We start from the raw sequence: 18,728 nt of genomic DNA on the forward strand, positions 1-18,728 counted from the left end.
CATAATGATGGTAATTTTGGCCAAACAGTTCTATTTTTGTTTCATCAGACCAGAGGACATTTCTCCAAAAAGTACGATCTTTGTCCCCATGTGCAGTTGCAAACCGTAGTCTAGCTTTTTTATGGCGGTTTTGGAATAGTGGCTTCTTCCTTGCTGAGCGGCCTTTCAGGTTATGTCGATATAGGACTCGTTTTACTGTGGATATAGATACTTTTGTACCTGTTTCCTCCAGCATCTTCACAAGGTCCTTTGCTGTTGTTCTGGGATCGATTTGCACGTTTTGCACCTAAGTACGTTCAAATCTAGGAGACAGAATGAGTCTCCTTTCTGAGCGGTATGACGGCTGCGTGGTCCCATGTTGTTTATACTTGCGTACTACTGTTTGTACAGATGAACATGGTACCTTCAGGCATTTGGAAATTGCTCACAAGGATGAACCAGACTTGTAGAGGTCTACATTTTTTTCTGAGGTCTTGATTTCAAGCAAAGAGGCACTGACTTTGAAGGTAGGTCTTGAAATACATCAACAGGTACAACTCCAGTTGACTCAATAATGTAAATTAGTCTATCAGATGCTTCTAAAGCCATGACATAATTTTCTGGAATTTTCCAAGCTATTTAAAGGCACAGTCAACTTACTGTGTGTAAACCTCTGACCCACTGGAATTATGATACAGTTAATTATTAGTGAAATAATCTGTCTGTAAACAATTGTTGGAAAAATGACTTGTGTCATGCACAAAGTAGATGTCTTAACCGACTTCCCAAAACTATAGTTTGTTAACAAGAAATTTGTGGAGTGGTTGAAAAACGAGTTTTAATGACTCCAACCTAAGTGTATGTAAACTTCTGACTTCAACTGTATCTTCAGCTGACAATGACTTGGTAATGATAATCTAAAGCTGGCATTCTATAGACAAGATGTGGTGTGTGTGACCCGAGATAGAGATAGTCTGGAAGAGTTTAGAACAGTGCCTCATTGTCTCCTGGCATCTGGGAATCTAAGCCAGGTTGGAAGTAAAACAACATCCCCTGCAGATAACCAGGACATGAACCAGGGGGTCTTATGGGAAGGTTGGAACCAGGCTGACTAAGCATTTTTAGGTCTTATATTACTGATAATGAAAAAAGCAGATGTTAAGCATTCGGCAACACACTTCGGAGTGTGGGGTCGATGGTTTCATTATTGCAATAATTAAATCGATATTAAATAAAGATGATTGTTTGAAGAAATGACAAAGTCTCTCTCAGAACTGAATTTCCACTACAAGCCTAAGAAACAAGGTACCTGAAATTAATAACTTGCTAGTAACAGATGCCAGTCATATTCTGACTATTTCTGAAACTCACTTCGATAATACCTTTGACGATACAGTGGTAGCAATACATGGTTATAACACCTACAGAAAAGACAGACATGCCATTGGGGGTGGTGTTGCGGTCTGTATTCAGAATCACAGTCCTGTAAAGCGTAGAGACAATTTCAGGTTAAATACTGTTGAAGCAATATGCCTCATGTAAATCCCATTCGTGTGGGAAGCTGCTAATAGACCAAGCACTAACAGTCAGTATCTGGATAATATGTGTGAAATGCTTGAAAATATATATGAGATCAACAGAGAGGTATATTTTCTGGGTGATTTCATTATTGACTTGAATGAAATCATCAACACGTATTGATCACATCTTTACTAATGTTGCAGAAATGTGCTTAAAGCAGTAATCAAAGCCATTGAATGCAGTGATCACAATATAGTAGCCGTATCTAGGAAAACCAAAGTTCCAAAAGCTGGGCCGTACATAGTGTATAAGAGGTCATACAATATGTTTTGTAGTGATTCTTATGTTGATGATGTAAAGAATATTTGCTGGTCTGTGGTGTGTAATAAACAACCAGGTGCTGCACTTGACACATTTATGAAATGCTTATTCCAGTTATTAATAAGTATGCGCCCATTAAGAAAAGGACTGTAAAAACTTAAATCCCCTTGGATCTATGAGGAATTTAAAAAATGGTATGGTTGAAAGGGATGAGGCAAAATGTTTGGCAAATATGTCTGGCAGCATAACCGATTGGCAAATGTACTGAAAATTGAGAAATGAATCACTAAACTGAATAAAAAGAAGAAGAAACTATACTATGAAGCAAAGTGATAATTAAATAAATAATGATAGTAAAAAGCTTTGGAGCACCTTAAATAAAATTTTGGGCAAAAAGGCCAACAACTCCATCATTCATTGAATCAGATTACTAATTCATCACAAAACCGACTGATATTGCCAACTACTTTAATGATATTTTTCATAGGCAATATTAACAAACTTAGGCATGACATACCTGCAATAAACGCTGACACTACACATCCAAGTGTAACTGACCAAATTCTGAAAGACAAGCATTGTCATTTTTTATTCCGTAAAGTGAGTGAGGAAGAAGTAAAACAATAATTGTTTTGCTTATGAACAATGACAAGCCACTGGGGTCTGACAACTTGGATGAATAATAGCAGACAATATTGCCACTCCTATTTGTCCTATCTTCAATCTAAGGCTACTAGAAAGTGTGTGCCCTCAGGGCTGGAGGGAAGCAAAAGTTATTCTGCTACCCAAGAATAGTAAAGCCCACTTTACTGGCTCAAACAGCCAACCAATCAACCCATTGGTAAACTTTTGTAAACTAAATCTGTATTTTATTTTACAGTAAACAAATTGACAACAGACTTTCAGCACGCTTATAGGGAAGGACATTCAACAAGCACAGCACTTACACAAATGACTGATGATTGGCTGAGAGAAACTGATAATAAAAAGATTGTGGGGACTGTTTTGTTAGACTTCAGTGTGGCTTTTAACATTATCAATCAGTCTGCTGCTGAAAAAATATGTGTGTTATGATTTTATACCCCCTGCTATATTGTCGATAAAGAGTTACCTAACAGAACACAGAGGGTGTTTTTTAATGGAAGGATCTCCAATATAATCCATGTAGAATCAGGAATTCCCCAGGGCAGCTATATAGGCCTCTTACTTTTTTCAATGCTACTTTGCATGCTACGCTGACGTACGAACCTTCTTTACCCAACCGTGGGACAGACTATGTTTGTTCCCACACTCGGGACTCTATTAGTTACACTGACTTTTGGCCTCCCATCCCATTCTAACCACCTCTCGCCGGCTTTGTATTCATGTTACCTGATGAAATTGCTGTACAATATGATCTTGTTGCCATCTGATGCACATTCAGATGTCATATATCAGCACTGCAGAGCTCTCCCTCTCCTGTGCCGTGCCTTCCTTGATTGTATTACTGTTGATGATATCTGGAAATGTGCAGGTACACCCTGGCCCAAGAGTGGGGTCACAGCTCAAATCCAGATGTGTTGGTCGTTACTGAGATGTGGTTAAGGCAGAGTGTTTTGAATACTGATGTTAACCTTTCTGGATATCACCTTTTTCGGGTAAAACAGATCTTCCAAAGGTGGGGGAGTGGCAATCTATTCCAAGGAACACCTTCAGTGCTCGGTTGTCTCCACCAAGTCTGCCCCCCCAAAATTTGATTTGCTGGTTTTAAGCATTAAACTTTCAAATAGCTATTTTTTTTATTGTTGCTGGGTGCTATCGTCCTCCATCAGCACCAGTCTGTACCCTACCTGCCCTAAGCTCTCTCCTGGCCCCTTACACTGAATTTGTCCTGCCAGGTGACCTAAACTGGGACATGCTTAAACCACCTGACCAAGTACTAAAGCAATGGGACTCCCCAAATCTTTCTCAGATTATTACCAATCCCACAAGGACTACAAACACCCAGAAAAGGCTACTCTCCTCGATGTTATCCTCACAAATAATCCTGATAGGTATCAGTCTGGTGTTTTCTGTAATGACCTTAGTGATCACTGTTTTACAGCCTGTGTTCGTAATGGCTGCTCAGTGAAACGACCGGTCCTGATTTGTCATAGATGCTTGCTAATAAACGTTAATGAATAGAGAAAATGGTATAGAGTCAGCTTGATCCCCTCTATCGAAGACGCTTGGACGTTCTTTTTTTATATTTTCAGTGCCATTGTTAATAAACACTCCCCCATAGAGAAAATGAGAATTAAAAACAGGTTCAGCCCCTGGTTCGACTGTGGTCTTGAAGAGTTACTTCACCTCAAGAATACCATTTGGCGAAAGGCTTGGCACACACATTCTCAGGCTGACTGGCTCTCGTTCAGGCAAATGAGAAATAAGTGCACTCGTGGCTGACATGAGTAAGACATTAATGTGTGTTAACCCTTGCAAGGCTGTCGGCCCAGACAGCATTCCTAGCTGCGTCCTCAGAGCATGCTGGCTGGAGTGTTTACGGACATATTGAATCTCTCCCTATCCCAGTCTGCTGTCCTCACTTGCTTCAAGATGTCCAGCACTGTTCCTGTAACCAAGAAAGCAAAGGTAACTGAACTAAATGACTATCGCCCTGTAGCACTCACTTCTGTCATCATGAAGTGATTTGAGAGGCTAGTTAAGGATCAATTCACCTCCACCTTACCTGACAACCTAGACCCATTTAAATTTGCATACCGCACCAATAGATCCACAGATGATGCAATCGCCATCACACTGCACACAGCCCTATCCCATCTGGACAAGAGGAATACCTATCTAAGAATATTGTTCATTATTGTTCAGCCTTCAACACCGTAGTACCCTCCAAGCTCATCATTAAGCTCAGGGCCCTGGGTCTGAACCTCGCCCTGTGCAACTGGGTCCTGGACTTTCTGACGGGCCACCCCCAGGTGGTGAAGGTAGGAAACAACACCTACACTACGCTGATCCTCAAAACTGGGGCCCCACGAGGATGCGTGCTCAGCCCCCTCCTGTACTCCCTGTTCAGTCAAGACTGCGTGGCCACACACACCTCCAACTCAATCATCAAGTTTGTAGATGACACAACAGTAGCAGGCCTGATTGCCAACAATGATGAGACAGCCTACAGGGAGGAGGTGAGGGCCCTGGCGGAGAGGTGCCAGGAAAATAACCTCTCCCTCAACGTCAACAAAACTAAGGAACTGATCATAGACTTCAGGAGACAGCAGAGGGATCACGCCCCCACCCATATCAACGGGACAGCAGTGGAGAAGGTGAAAAGCTTCAATTTCCTCTGCGTACACATCACTGACAATCTAAAAAGGTCCACCCACACAGACTGTGTGGCGAATAAGGCGCAACAGCACCTCTTCAACCTCAGGAGGCTCAAGAAATTAGTCTTGGCTCCCAAGATCCTCACAAAGTTTTACAGATGAACAATTGAGAGCAACCTGTTGGGGTGTATAACTGCCTGGTACGGCAACTGCACCGTCCGCAAATGCAGGGCTCTCCAGAGAGTGGTGCAGTCTGCCCAATATATCACCGGGGGCACACTGCCTGCTCTTCAGGACAGCTACAGCACCCAATGTCACATGAAGGACAAAAAGATCATCAAGGACATCAACCACCCGAGCCACGGCTTGTTCACCCCCGCTATCATCCAGAAGGCGAGGTCAGTACAGGTGCATCAAAGCTGAGACCGAGAGGCTGAAAAACAGCTTCTATCTCAAGGCCATCAGACTGTTAACTTCTCTAGGGTAGGGGCCAGCATTTTGGAATTTTGGATGAAAAGCATGCCCAAATTAAACTGCCTCCTACTCGGGCCCAGAAGATGGGATATGCATATATTAGTAGATTTGGATAGAAAACACTGTAAAGTTTCCAAAAATGTTAAAATAATGTCTGTGAGTATAACATAACTGATTTGGCAGGCGAAAACCTGAGAAAAATCCATTCAGGAAGTAGGAATTTGTTGTTATTGTAGTTTTCTATTCAATACCAATATAGTATCCATTGACTTAGGACTCAACTTGAAGATCCTATGCCTTCCACTAGATGTCAACAGTCTTTAGAAATTGTTTCAGGCTTGTATTCTGAAAAATGAGGGAGTAAGAGCAGTCTGATTGAGTGGACGCTGCCATGTCACATAGCTTTTTCATGCACGCAACCAGAGGGAGTGCATTTATTGTTTACCTTTTATATTGACAACGTTATTGTCCGGTTGAAATATTATAGATCATTTAGGCTAAAAACAACCTGAGGATTGAATATAAACATCGTTTGACATGTTTCCATGAAGTTTACGGATACAATTTGGATTTTTTTGTCTGCCTGTTGTGACTGCGTTTGAGCATGTGGATTACTGAAGAAAACGCACGAACAAAACGGAGGTTTGCGGATATAAAGAGAGACTTTATCGAACAAAAGGAACATTTATTGAATAAATGAATATCTTCTGAGTGCAAACATATGAAGATCATCAAAGGTAAGGGATTCATTTTATCTCTATTTCTGACTTGTGTAACTCTTCTACTTGGCTGATTACTGTTTGTAATGATTTGTCTGCTGTTCTCAAATAATTGTAAGGTATGCTTTCGCCGTAAAGCATTTTGAAATCTGACACCTTGGTTGGATTCACAAGAAGTTCATCTTTAAACCTGTGTTTAATAGTTGTATCTTTTCTGAATTTTTATGAGTATTTCTTTATTTGAATTTGGCGCTCTGCAATCTCACTGGATGTTGGCCAGGTGTGACGTTAGCGTTCCACATACCCTAGAGAGGTTAACAGAACTGTGGGAAAGCAGTGAATAGCCATCACTAGCCGGCTACCACCCTGCACCTTAGAGGCTGCTGACCTATGAACATAGAGATGGAATCACTGGTCACTTAAATAATGGAACAATAGTCTCAGCAAAAAAAGAAACATCCTCTCACTGTCAACCGCGTTTATTTTCAGCAAACTTAAAATGTGTAAATATTTGTATGAACATAACAAGATTCAACAACTGAGACATAAACTGAACAAGTTCCACAGACATGCGACTAACAGAAAATGAATAATGTGTCCCTGAACAAAAGGGGGGGTCAAAATCAAAAGTAACAGTCAGTATCTGGTGTGGCCACCAGCTGCATTAAGTACTGCAGTGCATCTCCTCCTCATGGACTGCACCAGATTTGCCAGTTCTTGCTGTGATATGTTACCCCATTCTTTCACCAAGGCACCTGCAAGTTTCCGGACATTTCGGGGGGGATGGCCCTAGCCCTCTGATCCAACAGGTCCCAGACGTGACAACAAGCTCAGTCCGATGATGCTGTGACACACCGCCCCAGACCATCACGGACCCTCCACCTCCAAATCGATCCCGCTCCAGAGTACAGGCCTCGGTGTAACGCTCATTCCTTCGACGATAAACGCAAATCTGACCATCACCCCTGGTGAGACAAAACCACAACTCGTCAGTGAAGAGTACTTTTTGCCAGTCCTGTCTGGTCCAGCGACGGTGGGTTTATGCCCATAGGCGATGTTGTTGCCAGTGATGTCTGGTGAGGACCTGCCTTACAACAGGCTTACAAGCCCTCAGTCCAGCCTCTCTCAGCCTATTGCGGGCAGTCTGAGCACTGATGTTGGGATTGTGCGTTCCTGGTGTAACTCGGGCAGTTGTTGTTGCCATCCTGTACCTGTCCTGCAGGTGTGATGTTCGGATGTACCGATCCTGTGCAGGTGTTGTTACACGTGGTCTGCCACTGTGAGGACGATCAGCTGTCCGTCCTGTCTCCCTGTAGCACTGTCTTAGTACGGACATTGCAATTTATTGGCCTGGCCACATCTGCAGTGCTCATGCCTCCTTGCAGCATGCCCAAGGCACGTTCACGCAGATGAGCAGGGACCCTGGGCATCTTTCTTTTGGTGTTTTTCAGATTCAGTAGAAAGGCCTCTTTAGTGTCCTAAGTTTTCATAACTGTGACCTTAATTGCCTACCGTCTGTAAGCTGTTAGTGTCTTATCGACCGTTCCACAGGTGCATGTTCTTTCTTAATTGTTTATGGTTCATTGAACAAGCATGGGGAACAGTGTTTAAACCCTTTACAATGAAGATATGTGAAGTTATTTGGATTTTGAATGACAGGGTCCTGAAAAAGGGACACATCTTTTTTTTTGCAGTTTATATACTGTATTCTACAGTATTCTAGTCAATGACACTCGTCCTAATATTTATACATTCCATTCTTTTACTTTTAGATGTGTGTGCATTGTTAGAAACTACTGCACTGTTGGAGCTAGGAACTCAAGCATTTCGCTATACCCGCAATAACATCTGCTAAATATGTGTATGTGACCAATAACATTTTATTTGCTTAAGCTGTTTTCTTGTGACATTTACTTGATACATCCATAACAATGAGCTAATGATGCACTCTGATCAGGACACTGTTGTTTAGAGGAGCTAGCCAACAACACAGCTAATACAATCACTTCAAACTGAAGCTGGAAAGACTGCAATCTAGCTGTTATTGTTTCGTTTTACCAGTTTTTTATCGATTTTTATTTGTTTATGTCCATAAAAAATTATGCCGACACATGAATTCGAGAAACACTGCCTGCCTGTCTGTCTCAACCCGACTCCCGACACGTTCATTACTATGTGACAGCTGGAGATCTAATTTTTTATATTAAAACAATGTTGCAAATGTTGGAGAGACAGACAGCAAGGTGTATACAAATCTCCATTGTTGAAAACTAAGTGTCAGTCTAAAAGAGATTATGCCTAGATGCTTGTTATAGTGGAGATGGCTGGGCTAATGAGACAGTGGATTTCGCAGTCAGATGGAACAGAGTAAATAGGCATTTTAACGTCAAAGGTTTAACTCGTGGAATAGACACCGGCTGGAAAGCAGTTTTAACCAATAAGCATTCAGGATTAGACCCACCCATTGTATAATAAGTCATAACCTCGTTGACAACATCAAAGGGCAGCCAAGTTGTTGTCTTTGCCAAACAGAAACAGAAATGGCACACTGACTAAGCCATCTGCACATCACATTAAACAGAACACCCATGGTGAATTGTGCTAAAAACATGGTGTCTGTTCTGTCACCACCTGAGGTCTGAGACAAGGTGTGCTTCTTCTGTTCTTCTGTTCAAAGTCAAATACCCCATAGACAGTAGAATTCTACAGACAGACAGAAATCACCTGATTTCTGTTATGGTTCAGTAGCTTAGAGAGACCATGGTGTAATCTATTGCTATGGTCTAGCTATGGCCGTTGTCACAGGTGTTGCTCAGGCCAGACATGGTCCCCTCTACAGATGTAGGATCTTAATATGATCACCCAATTGCAGGATAACTTTCCTGCAATGCAGCAAATGTTTTACTTTGTAGTGTATTTAGGGTTCAAAAAGGCTTTTTTTTTTTTTGTCATTTCAACTTTGAACTATCAGACTTAATTTCCCCTTACAAAAAGTGTATCAAACTCTACAAAAAGGTCCATTAATTACAATAAAAATTATAACTCACATTTCTTGTTGCTGCAGGATTATTTTCCTGCTGTAGAAACAGTATGTTCTCATGTCTCGTTGCCTGTGAGCTGAATTCAACTCTGTCTCATTCCTACTCGCTCTCTCTTGCTATTTCGAGAGTCAACCGTCTCATTTGCTGTAGTTCTCTCTCTCGCTCTCCCTCCCTCTTGCTCTTTCCAGTGTCAGCGTGTCTGCTGACCCCAATTTGAAGAGGGAACACTGTCAGACAGATATTGCTAGGGCAATTGGGTCGCTTGAAGTTCACGTCCTCTAGTTTGTACTAAATAGACTTTCATTTTAGAATGTACACTTCTCTAGGTTTTATAGAATTAACAACATACTCTTACAGTATGATTGTGTTTTCCTGGCAACTGTGACCATTTTAGATGCTTATGTATGTCTAAATCTCCTCAACATCGTATTATATAATAATTTTCTGTTACACAACAAACCACAAGCATGCTATTAGGCTTCTTCATAAACCCACACAGACAATGCTTAGCAACACACACACACACACACACTCACACACACATTCGGCTTCTCTTTCTTATCCCTCTTAGAGCGACGGTCGTGCTTTTTAACGACACGCTCAAACAAGTGTGAACTCTTCCTCCTGTGTGAACAGATGGACAACACACAGGCAGAGAGGACATGTGGTACAGTCAGACGGGATAACTCCATGACATGTTCTGAAAATGGAATGCATGTTGTTTGAAGTACAAACTCAGGCCAAGTGAATTAACATCTGATCATCAAGGACGTGCATTAGAAAATGCACTTGCTTATGTGTGGACATAACAAGACCTTTGCTGTTTGGTTTTGACTGGTGTGGTTGATCTATTTCCTTGTTTATGGAAGGTGATGGAGGTGGTGCAGTCTACCTACATAAGTAGACCGGTCTTAGACTAACTTATTTATGGATACATCAATGCAGGCCTGGAGCTAAACAGCACTATTGCTATGCTATGCTATGCTATGCTATGCTATGCTATGCTATGCTCTGTAGCTAATATGACTGTTACTGGAACTAAGTAAGAACTGAACTGATGTCTATGAACTTTCAAACCTTATCTAGGAGTTTTCCAACTGTAGAAGCCTTTGTTGGACAGGTCGCTTGGGTTATTTTGGTCATCGGTAAACGAGAAATAACTAATAAAACCGTTGACAGCATCCTGAAAGGCTCTGAATGCTGTATTTGATGAACGCCACCCACCGTATCATATTTCAAGATGATGTCAGCGCGTTCCTCTGCTATCAATGTCTCAATGTCTTTCTTCATGTCAATATCTGAAAAGGCAAATAAAGAAGAAACCATGTCAAATCAGAGATGCTTTGGCTTGCACGGTTGTGGCCAAATGTGTTGGCAAAAGTATAACGGACATGCTCTTCGTTTTACGTCGGCCTAACTGGCTACTGGATACACATCGGTGATTCATTTTTTAAAAAGCAGCGCTGATGTCTGTATAAAGAGGAGGTGATATTGTCTTTGTCCATACAGTTGGTTAATTCACTATTGTTGATCATAAGCCTGTAACCGGCTCCACTACAGAGCTCTGACCAGCATGTGTCCACTCCTCAGCTAAGATTTTGACACAGTGTCACACTACGGCTGAATGCACTTCACATGCCCTTAGTGGTGGCATAGTTTAAAACCTGGTGGGCCACTGTGTGTGTCTATTGACTAAGATAATAAAACCATAGTAAAAACTGCAGATTTGAACGTGTGAAAGCTAAACAGAACACAGGTTTGAGAAGCAGAGAGCAATGTGGATGTATATTATGTTGGCAGTGTGTGAAGGGGATGTCAGTGTGTGTGTCTGTCTGTTCTGTGGATCAGTAATATAAGCCCCCTGGGATCCAAGAGTCCTGCCAGTGTTTGGCTGACAGTACCCGCTAACCCCCATCTTCCTCCTCCTCCCTTCCCCGCTCTCTCTGCACCCTCCTACACAGGAATCTACCTCGCGCACGCACACACACACACACACACACACACACACACACACACACACACACACACACACACACACACACACACACACACACACACACACACACACACGTCTCTGCACAATGTAATTAGGTAATGCCAATCATCCAAAAAGTATGAAGGCAATAATTTCAAGGGCCCTCAGATGTACGTTGTGTGGGCCTGTTTGAGAAGATGGATAGCCAGTGTAGGCCTACAGCAGTATGCGTTTGACTGAGAGGTGAATATTGATTTCACCGCCCTCCAACCTGTTACAAAGCATTCTGACCTCACTGAGTTGACCTTTCCACACATGACAGAGTGTAGCATATGTATGCCTATGCCTCTGTGGTGCTACACCCCAGCAAGCACAGGTTTTTCTCTCAATCCATCATATGAACAGACCTTATCAGTGGGATCCCGACAGCACAATAATGTTTATAGTGTACTCTCCAAAACAAAACAGCGGGATGGGCCTAATCCCAGTTAATCCACACTTTCCATGGGCTGCATCATTACCAGTGTCCTGGTTCCAGATCAGTCATAATCTGGAGCACAGCAGGACACGTCCAACATCTGGATCTTATCACTATCTTTGGGGGCAGGATGACCCAACCAATGGTTGTTATTTTCCAACTTGATTGCAAAGGCAGCTTCGGAACAAAGGAAATGTAATTCCATCACTCTGGTATCTCTTAACTGAAGTTATGTGACTGGCTTTCAACTAGAGGTCGACCGATGAATCGGAATGGCCGATTAATTAGGGTCGATTTCAAGTTTTCATAACAATCGGAAATTGGTATTTTTTGGATGCCGATTTTGCCGATTTTTTAAAATTATTTTTTTATAACTTTATTTAATGAGGCAAGTCAGTTAAGAACACATTCTTATTTTCAATGACGGCCTAGGAACAGTGGGTTAACTACCTTGTTCAGGGGCAGAACGACAGATTTGTACCTTGTCAGCTCAGGGATTCAATCTTGCAACCTTACGGTTAACTAGTCCAATGCTCTAAACCACCTGCCTCACGAGGAGCTTGTCTGTTACGCGAATGCAGTAAGAACCCAAGGTAAGTTGCTAGCTAGCATTAAACTTATCTTATAAAAAACAATCAATCAATCATAATCGCTAGATAAACTAGTAATATCATCAACCATGTGTAGTCAACACATGGTTGATGATATTACTAGTTTATCTAGCGTGTCCTGCGTTGCATATAATCGATGCGGTGGGCATTCGCGAAAAAGGACTGTCGTTGCTCCAACGTGAACCTAACCATAAACATCAATACCTTTCTTAAAATCAATACACAGAAAAATATATTTTTAAACCTGCATATTTAGCTCAAAGAAAGGTTAGCAGGCAATTTTAACCAGGTGAAATTGTGTCACTTCTCTTGCATTCATTGCACGCAGAGTCAGGGTATATGCAACAGTTTGTGCCGCCTGGCTAGTTGCGAACTAATTTGGCAGAATTTTACATAATTATGACATAACATTCAAGGTTGTACAATGTAACAGCAATATTTAGACTTAGGGATGCCACCCGTTAGATAAAATACGGAACAATTCCGGATTTCACTGAAAGAATAAACGTTTTGTTTTCGAAATGATAGTTTCCGGATTCGACCATATTAATGACCTAAGGCTCGTATTTCTGTCTGTTTTTATGTTATAATTAAGTCTATGATTTGATAGAGCAGTCTGACTGAGCGGTGGTAGGCACCAGCATGCTCGTAAGCATTCATTCAAAAAGCACTTTTGTGCGTTTTGCCTGCAGCTCTTCGCTGTGCTTCAAGCATTACGCTGTTTATGACTTCAAGCCTATCAACTCCCGAGATTAGGCTGGTGTAACCGTTGTGAAATGGCTCGCTAGTTAGCGGGGTGTGCGATAATAGCGTTTCAAACGTCACTCGCTCTGAGACTTGGGGTAGTTGTTCCCCTTGCTCTGCATGGGTAACGCTGCTTCGAGGGTGGCTGTTGTCGATGTGTTCCTGGTTCGAGCCCAGGTAGAGGCGAGGAGGGGGACGGAAGCTATACTGTTACACTGGCAATACTAAAGTGCCTATAAGCACATCCAATAGTCAAAGGTATATGAAATACAAATGGTATAGAGAGAAATAGTCCTATAATTCCTATAATAACTACAACCTAAAACCTCTTACCTGGGAATATTGAAGACTCATGTTAAAAGGAACCACCAACATTCATGTGCTCTCATGTCCTGAGCAAGGAACTTAAACGTTAGCTTTCTTACATGGCACATATTGCACTTTTACTTTCTTCTCCAACACTTTGTTTTTGCATTATTTAAACCAAATTGAACGTGTTTCATTATTTATTTGAGGCTAAATTGATTTTATTTATGTATTATATTAAGTTAAAATAAGTGTTCATTCAGTATTGTTGTAATTGTCATTATTACAAATATTATTAATCGGTATCGGCTTTTTTTGGTCCTCCAATAATCGGTATCGGTATCGGCGTTGAAAAATCATAATCGGTCGACCTCTGCTTTCAACCACTGAGTGGAGATGTTTCCACAATATTGTTTACAACTACATGCAACATGGGCATGATGGCACAAGTCTAATAAATGATAACTGTACTGTTTAAGGTATTCATTTTGACAGGCAGTCAAGCACAGGCAGTCAGGCACAGGCAGTCAGGCACATGCAGCTAGAACAGAGTACTAGACAGTATGGGGAGGCTTTTGTTCCAGCTTGGCCCTAAAACATCCGATTGAGCTAACCGTGGTCTAACCTGAGGATCACAATTGTTTCAATCAGGTTTTTTAAATGCTGGGCTGGAACAAAACCCTACACACACACACACACACACACACAGAGGACCGGAGTAGCCAACTTAAAGGGGCAGTGCAGTTAAAAACGTGATTTTCCTTTTATATTTTTCCATGATGTTGAAATAACACTGAAATTGTGAAAATTATAATAATGTCCTTTTTGTGTAAGAGCTGTTTTTTTTTAAATGCCTGGAATTTCTGTCTGTTCAGGTGGGATGGAATTTTTGGACCACATCATGACATCACAATGTGATCTGATTATAATACACCAATGACTGTTCATCTGGGTAAGGAGTGAGCTCTAGAACATCCTATCAACCAATCAGGGCTGTGTATGTAAATATCTTCACATTTGCTTCCTAAACGCCCACAGGATCAGACTGACCATTTCAAGACCAAAAGAAAGCTCAGGGAAATGAAGTATGAAAAATATATTTTGGAGTTATTTTCATTAATATAAAACACACACACAGTGTTATTAGACATAAAGTGGTGATTTGAAAATACAATTACAACGACGGCATGGATGCTTTAACTTACCAGACAGGACTGAATGTCTAGAATGTGAATCAGTCTAGACCTACTGAATAATTCAGTAAGGTAGAGAATGTAGCCCATGTCTGCCAGACAGACAGTGGTCACTCATTGGCACAAATAAAACAGAGCAGAGGAGATGACTGAGGCTTCGACTGATGTCTGCACAGTACAGTACACCTGGAACTACATGGTCAGCAGATAATGATATCTGTGACGACAAGGATAAAGACATTTGACCCTCCTGGCCTCCAAGGAGTAAGCCTAACATTTGTTTGTTTATCTTAATGGGCAAAAATAAAAAAGTGACAACACACCCGTCCTAACCAAAGAAACTCAGGTCGGGAGACATTAAAATACCAATATGGTAGGCTACTGATGGTCAGGAACAGCTTCACCTCTTTATCTCTGGTCTTACTTTCAGAACAACAAACTCAGAAGAGGGAACACGGGCGATGGCGATCCTCGCTATAAAGCTCTGAATGTGCTGCATACTATTCAAAGCGTCTGGCAGAAACTGCCATGTGGTCAGTGGTCTGAAATCATAGCAGGCATATGGAGTTACTGAGAATGTCTATGTTGGCAGGGCAGAGGCCAGAAGAGAGGCCAGAAGAGAGACCAGAGAGGGTTTACGTAGCTGGTCGTGCCCCCAACTGATTGACTTGACTTGCCCAGAGGAAGTTGTCCCACACATACACAGGCGCAAATGGAATGAGTTAGGAACACATGCACATGCACAGGAACACACAAACATGCATGAAAAACACACACACACATTAATTCATTACACAACGAACTGTGCATTACCACAACGACAGATAGTGCATATATAATATTGCAAAACAATAAATACTATAAATACTATTTTTTTAAAGGAAGGAAAAATGTGTTCCTGTGTATTTTACGCTGGGCAACCTATGCAAATCCATCTATTGAATCCTATCCTAAGCAGGAAATCATGTTACTGAAGTGTTTCTGTTTATAACCATATTCGCCATTCTACAGAGAAAGGCTACATTGATACCAAGGGGATTATATTAATTGGGTGTTGTCAGCAAAACTGTAGCCTGTAGAAAAGCAATATAGGCAACGCACAAAAGGCTAAACACGACCGCACAAGCGAGTGTTGTTGCATTCATCCGCATTTTCATAACCTATAATGTAGCATTATGTCATCAGGGGAATTACACACGAATGGCGAAACAATAAAGGAAATATATTGATTATTATTTACCTTTTATTGTGGATCTCTCTCTGCGCTATCCGTGCAGTAGAAATATTGTAAATCCCTCTTCTCATTATTCGGTTGCGCCTGGAATTTTTTGATCCACTGGAGCTGTCACCCAAATCGCGGAATCACAACAATAGCCGCAAAGTCTACAGTGGGTATACACTGGAGCACACGGGCTTCCTACATCTAACGGGATAGTGGTACATTTGTCACTGAACCGTCTGTGTTAAACTGAGCAGGCGCAGCAGCGTGGCATGCGTGACCGAAATATGTATGTCGTATGATGATGATGATGATGACTTAAAGGTACAGTCCTCCTGCATTTACAGTCCTATTTTGTTTCTACGAACCGATTCACCTCATGTACACTACAGTGGTGGCTGATGTGAAGTCTATTGTGTGCTTTGGCGCCCTCTGCTGGCTTTGCAGATGCTTTACACCAACCACGGTGTAGTGTTGTACTCATGTGGAGAACGGAGCCCTCTCTAGCAAGTTCTTCAGGACTATAAAATAAATCAAATATAACATTTGTGTCAATAGACCTATAACCATTCACCCGGCGTGTTTATTAGCATCATTGATCAGTGATTGCAATATACCTTGTATTTTAGGCCATGGCATGATATGGCATGATGTTCAGCATACCACCTGAGTACAACACTAGCAAGTGAGAATAGTTTTCAAAATAGAAAATCAGACATAAAAGACAAGTGATTATCATTGCACACATTGCAGTGGTGGTACTACATCAGAACTGATCAATGACTGATAAGGCAACCTGGTCTCAGAGCATTTCATATTATTCTGTATGTAAATCAGAGTCACTCCATTTAGGATGATATGTGTTCATTTGTGGATGTCCGTCACCCATTTCGAATTTTCTGTTTTGTATGATATGCACAAGTGGAATATCGCGGGCGCCATGTGAATGAGGCGATGGGCAAATAAGCTCTGGATGGACGCCGGCCTCCAGATTGCTCATTGCTAACTGGGCTAAAGCATTTATTCACATAAGTCAGATTGATAAATGTAGTTTATTATTACACTGAACAAAAATATAAACGCAACATGTTTCATGAGCAGAAATAAAAGATCCCAGAAATGTTCCATACGAACAAAAAGCTTATTTCTCTCAAATGTTGTGCCCACATTGGTTTACATCCCTGTTAGTGAACATTTCTCCTTTGCCGAAATAATCCATCCACCTGACAGGTGTGGCATATCAAGAAGCTGATTAAACAGCATGATCATTACACAGGTGCACCTCATGCTGCGGACAATAAAAAGCCACTCTAAAATGTGCAGTTTTGTCACATAACACAATGACACAGATGTCTCAATTTGAGGGACCGTGCAATGGCATGCTGAATGCAGGAATGTCCACCAGAGCTGTTGCCAGAGAACTGAATGCGCCATCTCCAACGTTTTCGAGAAATTGGCAGTATGTCCAACCACAGACCATGTGTATGGCATTGTGTGGACAAGCTGTTTGCTGATGTCAACATTGTGAACAGAGTGCCATATGGTGGTGGGGTTATGGTATGGGCAGGCATAAGCTACAGACTACGAACAGAATTGCATTTTATCGATGACAATTTGAATGCACAGAGATAACGTGATGAGATCCTGAGGTTCATTGTCGTGCCATTCATTCACCACCATCTCCTCATGTTTTAGCGTGATAATGCACAATCCCATGTCGCAAGGATCTGTACACAATTCCTGGAAGCTGAAAATGTCCCCGTTCTTCCATGACAAGGGACAGAATCATTAGATGACTTGTTTTGGTACTGCACATACATTATGTAGCTTGATTTTGGTCGCAGGTTCAGGAATGGCTGAAGAAATCCACCATTTACCTGGAACTAACTCTGCAGATAGCACTGCTGGGTGATTTGAAAAGTCTAAGTCTTTAATTTGCAATCTGTGTAAACTATAAGAATAGAAAGGTTCAGAAGTTTTGTGAGACATCACAGCACAGTTGAAAAATATATGGCAAATAGAAATCAAAAAGGACGGTGTTCAGACATAGATGGGAGGGGTTGAGGGGAGCTGAAGGGTGGAACAAAAAAAAACAAATGTAAACTATATTGTGTCTGTAAACATTTTTATAGTATGTATAATCTGGAAGTAGAAGTCTAACTATTGTTGTCCATTACTTTATTCCAATTAGAGGAGGGGACTGTAATTGGGGGTAAAATAATGAAGAAGGAAAATACTGTTTAAAAAAAAAATATATATATATATATATATATAATATACACTACCGTTAAAATTGATCAGAAATACAGTGTAGACATTGTTAATGTTGTAAATGACTACTGTAGCTGGAAACGGCAGATTTTTTTATGGAATATCTACATAGGCGAAAAGAGGCCCATTATCAGAAATCATCACTTCTGTGTACACTTCTGTGTTGTTTTAGCTAATCCAAGTTTACCAATTTAAAAGGCTAATTGATCATTAGAAAACCCCTTTGCAATTATGTTAACACAGCTGCAAACTGTTGTTCTGATTAAAGAAGCAATAAAACTAGCCTTATTTAGACTAGTTGAGAATCTGGAGCATCATCATTTGTAGGTTCGATTGCAGGCTCAAAATGGCCAGAAACAAAGTCGTTTTAAAATGTTGTTCTGAGAAATGAAGGCTATTCCATGTGAAAAATTGTCAAAAACCTGAATATCTTGTACAACGCTGTGTACTACTTTCTTCACAGAACAGTGCAAACTGGCTCTAACCAGAATAGAAAGAGGAGTGGGTAAGTTAGAATGCTCTGACTTCTGTTGGGGGTGCATTGCAGTAAATGCTGTATGGCCACTGTATGGCCACT

At 41.3% G+C, this 18,728-nt stretch overlaps 1 protein-coding gene across 4 annotated transcripts in view; it reads right to left on the reverse strand.

Annotated features, from left to right (window-relative positions):
* The window catches only part of si:ch211-288d18.1 (USP6 N-terminal-like protein), a 38,951-nt gene extending 22,819 nt beyond the window's left edge, over window positions 1–16,132 (reverse strand). The window contains exons 1-3 of one of the 4 annotated variants that reach the window (XM_021606817.2): window positions 15,902–16,132; window positions 10,579–10,652; window positions 9,897–9,978 (exon numbers count right to left, since the gene is read on the reverse strand). In XM_021606817.2, the coding sequence (XP_021462492.2) occupies window positions 9,897–9,978; window positions 10,579–10,586 (90 nt within the window). In that variant the 5' untranslated portion in view covers window positions 10,587–10,652; window positions 15,902–16,132. Of the gene's footprint in view, window positions 1–9,360; window positions 9,558–9,890; window positions 9,979–10,578; window positions 10,653–15,901 lie in introns of those variants that run through there. The other 3 variants (XM_021606816.2, XM_021606818.2, XM_036980444.1) reach the window with 3 other exon arrangements.
* Between the last annotated feature and the right edge of the window lie 2,596 nt (window positions 16,133–18,728).

Source organism: Oncorhynchus mykiss, chromosome 6, assembly GCF_013265735.2.
Source record: "Oncorhynchus mykiss isolate Arlee chromosome 6, USDA_OmykA_1.1, whole genome shotgun sequence".
In the NCBI taxonomy this organism is placed as follows: domain Eukaryota; kingdom Metazoa; phylum Chordata; class Actinopteri; order Salmoniformes; family Salmonidae; genus Oncorhynchus; species Oncorhynchus mykiss.